The 10,000-nt window shown below is 39.9% G+C and overlaps 1 protein-coding gene across 2 annotated transcripts in view; it reads left to right on the plus strand.

Annotated features, from left to right (window-relative positions):
* Positions 1 to 10,000, plus strand: part of BEGAIN (brain enriched guanylate kinase associated) — a 3,126,115-nt gene that overhangs the window by 578,152 nt on the left and 2,537,963 nt on the right. For both annotated transcript variants that reach the window (XM_044074560.1, XM_044074561.1), the window contains exon 2: positions 2,741 to 3,111. In XM_044074560.1, the coding sequence (XP_043930495.1) occupies positions 2,951 to 3,111 (161 nt within the window). In that variant the 5' untranslated portion in view covers positions 2,741 to 2,950. The remainder of the gene's footprint in view (positions 1 to 2,740; positions 3,112 to 10,000) is intronic.

Here is a 10,000-nt window from a genome sequence, read left to right on the forward strand (position 1 = left end):
TAACAACAAACTCATGCTCTCATCCATTTAGTCACCGTTAAGGAGGATAAGGACATAGTGTGAGAGGTAAACTCAAAATTTTTTCCTAAGACTCAGTACTAAATTTATCGCCTCAACCCAATACAGCACTTGCAGTTGTACCACCATTGAATGCATCCACTATTCAAGCTCCAAAATCTTTCTGCCCTCTTTCACAAATAGTGCCCTTATATAGTTGAAGTACTTCACTTATCACATGTTTGCTTCCTTTTCACCTGCCCAAGCAAACCATAATTTTCTGACAAAAAAAAAACAAAAACATGGAATGTGGTTTTAATGTACTGATGTTAATCCCTTCTACTTGACACTCAGCTACAACCACAACAATGTATGTCAAAGATCAGTTACTTGCAGACAAGATCAGAACAATTTCTAAACACTACAAGATGCAGTCCTCATGGCATCAAACTAAATGCTGTCCAAGCATTGACTGTACAATAAAGTCCTCTGCATGAAAATCATGGAGAAGACAGTAATGAGACAAAGCAAATTGTGGGTTAGTTCATCTACCTTAAACATATGCACAATAGAAAATAACAGAACTCCCTCTCTGTAGCAAGTATGGCCTCTCCTATGGACTCAGGGTCAGGACATGCGTGAAGGATATTCTCCACTGCTCATCTAGCTTGTTGATATGGAAACGGTATAGGAGTGGGTCTTAGGGCAAAGAAAAATACCATGATGTAACATGGCAATCCCTGCCTGCCACAGTTTGCTCCAGTTACTTAGCAAAAACCTCTAATCCTTTAGCCTATGCATGGAGAAGGAGGACTTTGTGCACATATATTCTATGATGTGATTAATGAAGGCCGAGTAAAGCAGGATTAGGCTGGGTTAGGGAGTGGGCAAGATTCCACAACAGATGAGATGAGAGAGACAGAAATATTTTTTAACAATATTAGAGATAAATTAATTTAAGGATGCTGTTTTTCTTTGTAAGTTCCTAAATTCCAAATTACGGTGTCACCCTTTAGCCAAATTCCATTTATGTGATGCTGTGACACCAGTTATATCAAAGGTAACTATATGGCATACCTTTGTGTTCAAGGTGATCTCATAGGTAGTTATTAAGCTTGCAGTCCAGGGAACAATTGAGTAGCCTCAAATTCCCAGTAGCCTCCAATCAGTGTATGGTTAAATGACTTGCTCAAGGTTGCACAGCTGTCAAATGAGGGCTGTAGGAATCAACCGCTGTACTGCAGGAACTATACCTCACAGCTTTAACCCTCTGTGCCATCTGCCAGACTCATGATTATAGCACCAGTTATTAGTGAGATTGAGGCCTTATTAAAATATTAGTGAATCTGAGTGGGGAATGTACAATGATTTATATCCTTAAGTGCACCACTATTTACCTTGGTGAATCCTTGTGACAGTATCTGCCAGTGTAGCAGCAGTAGGTGAAGATGTTGGTGTGCTTATGTGAGCAGTGCTTTTATCTGAACTCGAGTTTATGTATAGCTCCAACACTCTTTTACATGTCTTGGATGATTTTGTTAGGTTTTCATTTTCTACCTTGATATATGTGGGTGAATGTTTGACAACTGAATATGTGTCAGTCTTTTGCTTTGCTGTCATCATCCAGTGCAGCTATTTGTTTTATTTATTATTGGAATGCTCTTTGTTATATTTTGGTAAGGTCCTTTTTCTCTGCATGAATGTACTGCTGTGTTTTTGATTATGCTGTTTTTTGTTTAGTGTTTGTATTTATTTATTTATTTATTTTATTTTTGTTTAGTCTTGTTGGTGTTGGTCTGTCATGGCTTTTCTTACTGATTAATGTTTTTTGTGAGTGTTTTTTTTTTTATTTAGGTTTAGATTTCTATTTTCCATTATGTTTACACGTGTGTACTCCTCTACTCCATCTTCTAAAAAATCTTTGCCATACTGCATTGCCTGCTGTAATTATATTAATTCAAGATGAAAGTCTGCCATTGCCTTTTAAGTATTTTATTTTGTAATGCTGTATTAGGGTACTTATGATTTGTGTAGTGATTCTTTACCACTCTTAAAGAAGATGTGTGTGTGTTTTATATTTTGTTCTCAGGCAATGTAGAGCTTTTTGTGGTTATTCTTCTGCACAGGACTGATGCTTCAAACTTCACTTAAGTTTCAGTGAGAATATGTTTTCAGATTGTTGTAGTTTAATATATATTCATGTATTTGTTTGTGTTTTATTAAGCATGTTTTTATTTTAGTAGTTTTATAAATTATTTTGCTTGCATTACTGTACCTTACTGTTTGTACTGTGGCAATATTTTAGTGATGATGCAGTTAGACTTGCTGGCGATAGTTTCATAAAGGTGGTAAGTTACGGTGATGATATTTGAAACATGATATACTGAAAATGAGATAAGCATTTCTACATAATACCGAAATGTAAGGTTAGAGTCAGACATCAATTTTATTTGATTATTTCACCTAAATTCTTTCACTTTTTATTCTTTATATTACTTATGACTTCTGAAATATCTTAACTTTTTTTTTGCAGCTGTCATTTCCATATGGTGTATTTGTTCCTCAGATTGTATTGCAAAACCTGTTGCTTTCTGAAGAAACTACATTTAGGATCTATCTTGTCTGATAATATATTGCATTTGACATCTACTTACTGTATTTAAGAAATGTCAAAACTTCATTTGTGACTTTATGACAATTTCTTTTGCAGTACTCCATCTGTAACACATTTTTTTTTCTTTAGGTACCTCTGATGTTTCAACAATGCACGCCTTTCCAAGCTTCATAGTATCACCTCAGTTAATCATGGTCTCTCCAGAACAGAATCTCAAGTCAGTGTCCTATGACACCTGTGCAATACCATATCCACTTCAGAACTCCTGGATAAAAATGAAGGAAGAAGAAAACTTCTAATCTCCTCAGCACACTAACTAAAAAGAGTGTCTACCAAGCAATGGCATTTCCTTGTACTTTTAAGTACCAGCCACAAGAACCGTGTTACTGTCCAGTGGAGGCCAACCCAGGTACAAGGAAATATAAGTGGTCAAAACAAACTTTGCATCCATTCATTACATCTGAAAGTTCTCCCTCTTGCTGTTCTAAAGCACAGTGCCGGTAAATCTTTTCTTTTACTTAGTTATTGAGATACTGTACATATCTGCACTTGTAAATAATCTGTTATCTTAACTCACGACAAGCATTTAAAGAGCTCATGTGGACTTATCATTTTGCTGTTAGTGAGTGCAGTCATACTGGGACTTTGATCAAAGCATCAGTTTTTCCATTTCTTTTTCATTTATGAAATTAACCACATATTTTTTATTGAAGACTACAATATATGTATGCATGTAAGTAAAAAAATATGTGAACTTTCACTAATGTTATCCATTTTCTCATGATGAAAAAAGATACTGAATGACTTAGAATCACTTAAGATAGAATGTCTTAAATTTTTTGAAACTGCCTTACCAGTAGTGCAAAATAGTTTTTTTTTCTTCTTCTTGTATCTCCTACACAAGGTAAAATACTATGAGTTTTTCATTAACAGCTTTAAAGGTCTTTCCCATCAAATGTGACAAGGTTTTGTATAATGTTTCATATAAATTCAAAACTTTCATAAAAGGCATAATCTAATAAATGTATAGGAAAACTGAGCTTCATAAAAATCATTTATACAGTAAGTGCATAATGATTTGAAGTTTTCCATTTTTTTGGTCTAACACTATGAAGTAATACTTTAAAAAAAATATTCACTGGGATTCATGAAAGGGCAACTCTCACTAAAAAGGCCCTGTTCCCACCATGTGGTATTTTGCAACTCAGAATCATGCTAGTTATGATGACAAAAGACCTCATTACTGACTAGTTTGCATGTCTCTTAATCACAGTTACTGTCAGAGTGTGTAGATCCTTGCTCATCGGTTCATAGGTTCATGGGTAGGTACTAGGCTATTGGCCCTTGGGCCTATATAAGCCTAGCCAAATGGTACAATGGCTTTTGCCACCCAAGAAAATTATTTTACTGTGCCACTGCAAGCAGAGCCACAGAAGTGATCCCCGGGGTGAATTTCCTAACTCCCATCCAATCATCAAGATTTTTCTTGAAGAGTGCTAATGAGGAGCTTTGTTTGATATAGATAGGTAGTTTGTTCCACAGTATGGGAATTCTCTAGGACAGGAATCTATCCCTCCAGCATGTTCTGTTTATTGTGGTGGCAAGGTTTAGGTCCCTAGAGCATGTAGCTCAGAAGTGGAGCATGTCCAACAGCTCTGGGTTTGACATAGCTTTGTATGTTAGGCAGAGATAACCTCTGAGTAGGCAATATGCGACAGAGTAAAGCTGGAGTTTTTTGAGACGGTCTGTGTAGGCATCTGTTTGAGGCTGGTAATCCTCTTTGTGAGGTATTTCTGTGGCCTTTCCAGTTGTAGTAAATGTCTTGTGAGGTACATACCAAAAGGGGTGCTGTACTCTATAATGGGTCTAATGAGTGATGAGTAGAGGGGAACAATGACCTCTTTTTTCCTGGATGAGAAACCTTTTGTGATGAGGTGTGCCATGTAGAAGGAGTTCCTGACTACTGTGGTGATGTGATTATCAAAGGAGAGACTACTGTTCACCTGTGTCTCAAGGTCTCTTATCACACTTTTGGTGTTAAGTAGACTACCGCCTATGTGGTAGTTCATGAGTACAGAATTTTTACCAAAAGGGATTACAATGCACTTTTTGGTATTGAGCTTGAGGCCATGACTTTGACACCAGGCATCTGTCTCAGTGAGGCCCTTTTGTAAGATGTCCACATCGTTAGGAGTTTTCATTATGGCTCCTAGTTTGTAGTCATCTGCAAACTTTGTTGGCCAAAGACCTTCTGTGTTAGCCTGCACTTCAGAGAAGTAGATACCAAACAGGAGAGGACCTAGGACTGAACCCTGTGTACTCCATTTGTCACTTGGTCTGAAGTTGGATTTAGAGTCTGCTACTTTCATAGTGTGGGTTCTGTCAGTGAGCCAGTTGGCAACCAGTCTTGTGACATAAGGATTTATACCTAGTTTACTGAGTTTATCTATAATTCCAGAGTGGGGGATGGTGTCAAAAGCCTTGGCGAGGTCTAGATAGGCTGTATGAACCACCTTAGCCTCATCTACGGCTTTGGTGACCGCTTCAAAGAATTCTATCAGGTTTAGGAGACATGATCTGCCTTTTATAAACCCAAACTGGGTAGGATCCAGTGTTTGGAGATTCCCAGTGTCATAGTTTATAAGTTCCATGATGATACATTCCATAGCCTTGCAGACCAGGCTCGCCAGGCTAATGGAATGGTAGTTCCCGGGGTCCATGATGGCTCCCCCTTTGTGGAGTGGGATAACCATTGCTGTGCACCATTCAGTGAGCACAAAGCCTGAGGTGAGGCTATGATTCAACATGGTACTTAGGTAGGGTGCCAGTTAGTTCTGTAGTTCATGTCGAAGGCAGCCTGGGATGTTGTCAGGCCCCATGGATGCTATGTTCTTGATTTGGAGAGTGTTTTTTTACCTGTACAGCCATGATTACAGGAACTTTGCATTCTTCCGGTATAGAGATGGGCCCTTTAGGGGTTGAGAGAGCGGTAAAGTTAGCACTGAACCTATCTTCCAAGATGTTGGCAATATCAGTTGGTTGTGTATATTTAGTGCCATTGTGCTGTAACTCAGAGCAGATCTGAGTATTGCCATTGAGATTCCTGACATAGCTATAGAATGCTTTGTGGTTGTTTTTAGAATCTGTGGTGATTTTGTTTTCATAACTAGCTTTGGAGGATTTTATGAGGGATCTCAGCTTCTTACTGAAGCTGACCACGGAGTTCCTCCAATCATGGGATTTTACTCTTTTTTTGCAACAGTTTCTTTCTTCTGTTCTAGAGTTTGTTTATGGCAGGGGACCACGAGATTGGCTTCCTTTTTTTGGAGGATAGCATATTGGTTCTGTTAGAGATTGCATGATCCATGCACTGGTGTAAGTGCTTATAAAGTGCAATTTTATACGATTTAGCAGCCATACCTCTGTTGTCCTTCAGCATGGGTGTCGTGAAGTTTGCCACTTCTGTCTTAAGAAGCGTTAAATTGGCTTTGGAGAAATTATTATGGTGGTTTCCCTAATAGGGGTGGGGGTGGGATGTGGATGTCTAGGGTGATTTGCTTGTATTCGGATCTGACCAACGAGGAATTGACCTCTGGTATGGAACACCAGTTGCCCATGTTGGTAATGACCTGTTCTAGGATATTGCTGCCCCTATTGGGGGTGTGGATAAGTTGATCCAAGGCGTTGAAATTTATGAATTCCAGAAAACGTTGAGCACAAGAGTTGGTACACGAGTAGTTTTCCCAGTTAATGGTGGGGTAGTTGAAATCACCCATTAATAGGGTGTTAGGTTGCACCCTAATATTTTCCAGTGTATCAAGAAATGAGGAGTGGGAATCCTGGGGCACAGTGGGGGATCTGTAGCAAGCTACAATTTGGATTGCGGTCTTGCCCAGAGTTAGTTGCACTTGGATAATCTCGGATGCATTATGTTGAGCAACTAGCCTGGAGGTGTGGATATCCTTAATGAATATGGACACGTGTACACCTTTAGTGCTTCAGTCCAGGTTAGGTGGCCGAAAGGTGTGGTATGAATTATAGCCTGGTAATGCAGAGGTGCTCTCTGGAGCCTTGAACCAGGTCTCTGTCACTGCACAGATGTCGATGTTCTCCATTTTAAGGAGTGCCTCAAGTGAGTGCATTTTGAGATTTAGACTTCTAGCATTAAGTAGCACTACCCTCAGATTTTGCTTGCTTGTACCTGTTATGGTGGTGAATTTGTCATTTGAATCTTGCCTAAAAAAGGCACTATAGGGGTGGCAAAAGCCTTAGCCAGTATCCAGAATCCCAAGGGTGACAGGTGCAGGCCATCTCTGGCAAAGCATCGTGGTTTGTCGATCATGTTATCCCAGGCAGACAGATACTGGATCCCCTTAAAATAACACCAGAAGCTTAGCCAATTGTTGAAGTCAATCATTTTGTCCTTGTACTGTGGTATGATTCGGGGTGATGGCAGGATGCTACTCAGGGCTATGGTCATACCTGCCTGGGCTACAAGATCGGACAGCTTCTTCGTGTCTCTTTTCATGTAGTCCAGGGAGGTATGTCTCAGGTCATTCATACCAACATGGACAATGACAGAGTCAAATTTGTACTTTTTGTGGAGTGACCTGAGTGCATGCATTATGTGGTGGATCCTGGCACCTGACAGACAGCTGACAGTAACTTTCTCCTTGTTTAGCCTGGTAAGTGGAACATCAGTGTGCCTGACTATAGAGTCACCTATGACTTGAGTGTTGGGTACGTTTTCCTCTAGACAAGTGAGGAAGGTTGAGTGCTGTAGTAATTTGTAGCATATTTAGTGCTTACAATGAGTTCTGATCAAGTGCTGAACTCAAAGAAACACATTTGAGTGCTGAAACTAGAAAACTGGCTAGTTCTAAGAAACAAAATTAAGCTAGAAGGCTTCCCTCCAACACAGAAAGGCTTGGGGGCTCAGAAGCTTACAAACAGTCCTGGATACAGCAAATCTCTATCTGGACTAGACGACTTACATGAGAGGCAGGAAACAAGCTTAGAACTTTTTTTTTTTTTTTTTTTTTTTTTGTGGAAAGGGGAAAGGAGGAGCAGAAGCTAACTGGGTTGGCCTTCTCAAATGTTCTCCCTGGATTAGGTAGAATGAGATAATGACACTAGACTGGGAGGAGTGTCCCAGATCAAATTTACAGTAGGGGTGGGCAACTTCAAAGCCAACAAGTATAAAAACAGGATACCAATAGGGACAGTAGGTGGGAAACAAAAATCAGAACAAACAAACCCAACCAGATGCTTAACAATTGTAGAAAACTTCTAGTTAATAACTCACACACAGTGAATCTAGCTAGCAAAGTATATGCAGACAATAAAAGTGCTATAAATAACTCAGAAATAAGCAAAAAACAGGTTACTGCTGATCTGCATGTTGCTGTAGTTAATGGCTGCAACCATGTCATGTCACCATAGGCATCCCCTCTCTCCAGTTACACACACACACACACACACACACACACACACACACACACACACACACACACACACACACATGTGCACACATACACACACACACCAACACACACCAACACACACCCACGCACACCCACACACACACCCACACACACCCACACACACCTACACACACCCACACGCACCCACATGCACCCACACGCACGCACATGCACGCACATATGCACACACACACACACACACACACACACACACACACACACACACACACACACACACACACACACACACACACACACACATCCAAACACAAGCGCACATATAAACACCATAGTCTCTGTACCTGTTTGTGAATTGTTCTCAAAATCCCTGATCTAGTGTAAATGCTGTAAGGCACAATATTTACAGTATACCCTGTTGGCTATTGCTTATCTCTACCCCACCCCCAATCTCCATACTGTTGTTGGTGCCATTAGGGCACAATTGTGGCTTGCCTGGTGTGTAGTGGTCCCACCATCCTCCATTATAACACTCACATTAAGAATAATCCCTGGTGGCTAGTGGTACCCCCACCCTCCATTATGGCACTCAAGTTAAGAGTAATCCCCCTGGTGGCTAGTGGTCCTCTCATCCTCCATTATGGCACTCTAGCTAAGAGTAATCCCTGGTGGATAGTGATCTCCCCATCCTCCATTATGGCAATCCAGTTAAAAGATAAAAGTAATCCCTGGTGGCTAGTGGTTCCCCCACCATCTGTTATGGCACTCGAGTTAAGAGTAATCCTTGGTGGCTAGTGGTTCCCCCAGCCTCCATTATGGCACTCGAGTTAAGAGTAATACTTGGTGACTAGTGGTCCCCCCATCATTTGTTATGGCATCCGAGTTAAGTGTAATCCCTGGTGGCTAGTGATACCCCATCCTCCATTATGACACTTGAATTAAGAGTAATCCCTGGTGACTAGTGGTTTCCACCACTCCTACAATCCCCAAACTAGATTTCATTCCAGTAGATGAACGCATTCTTTTGGTCATGTTTTAGCTGTATGGTGGAAGAGAGTACACAGTCTTTTATCTTGTCAAGAACAGAGTAATAAGTATCAGATGTGTTAGACTAGAAGATATCAGGGTATTGTTAAGAGAAAACTGTGAGATGGAGCTTAATTAAGTGAAGAACTATAGTAGCAGGGAATAAGATAAATTTTGTAAAGTACATATGGGGCATGTAATAGAACATAATAATGTCAGAGAAATGGAAAGGATGATTAGGAGCTCTGGACCGGGGAGATTAAAGGAAATAATGTCAGATGGAAATGGGAGAACTGTAGGGATGGGAACAAAATGGATTGGCATCTTGTCTTGAGCGCTAATGATTAATGATTTTCCAAAAGAAAAGGTGCACAACCAGTTTATATCAGACTTAGCATATGAGAAAAAACAACATAAAACAAAACTGGCAGCAAATGTGTAAAGGACAGTAAAAACAAGAAAAGAGAGAGGATGAAGAGGCAAAGAAATAGCTACATGTAAAAGGAAAACATGGGATGTGATAAAGTGTACTGCCAGAGAGGAGCAGTGAAATAAAGGGAGATTCTATTTTCTAAATGACTGTCAGCAAAAGAACTGCAGAATAAAAAAAAAATGAGAGAAGATAGTTATGTCCAAACCTAAAAGCTCTTGTAGATATGCAGGTGTCTATGTTCTTAAGTTCTAATGGTGAAGGCAGTTGATCACAAAGGAGGGTCAAAGCACTGAATATTAGACCTTATATTGGGGAGATGGCATCTCTCCAAGCAATCCCAGCCTTATGTGGGAAATACTCGATAGGTGGTTAAAAAAAGAAGGACAGTTTCTCATCAGCAAGATAGACAACTAAAAAATATGCACAAAAATGGAGAAGGGAAACAAATAAAGTGCAACAAATTAGAAATAGCAAAGTGAAATGCATAAG

Source organism: Protopterus annectens, chromosome 6.part0, assembly GCF_019279795.1.
Source record: "Protopterus annectens isolate FY-2018-M chromosome 6.part0, PAN1.0, whole genome shotgun sequence".
Taxonomy (NCBI): domain Eukaryota; kingdom Metazoa; phylum Chordata; order Ceratodontiformes; family Protopteridae; genus Protopterus; species Protopterus annectens.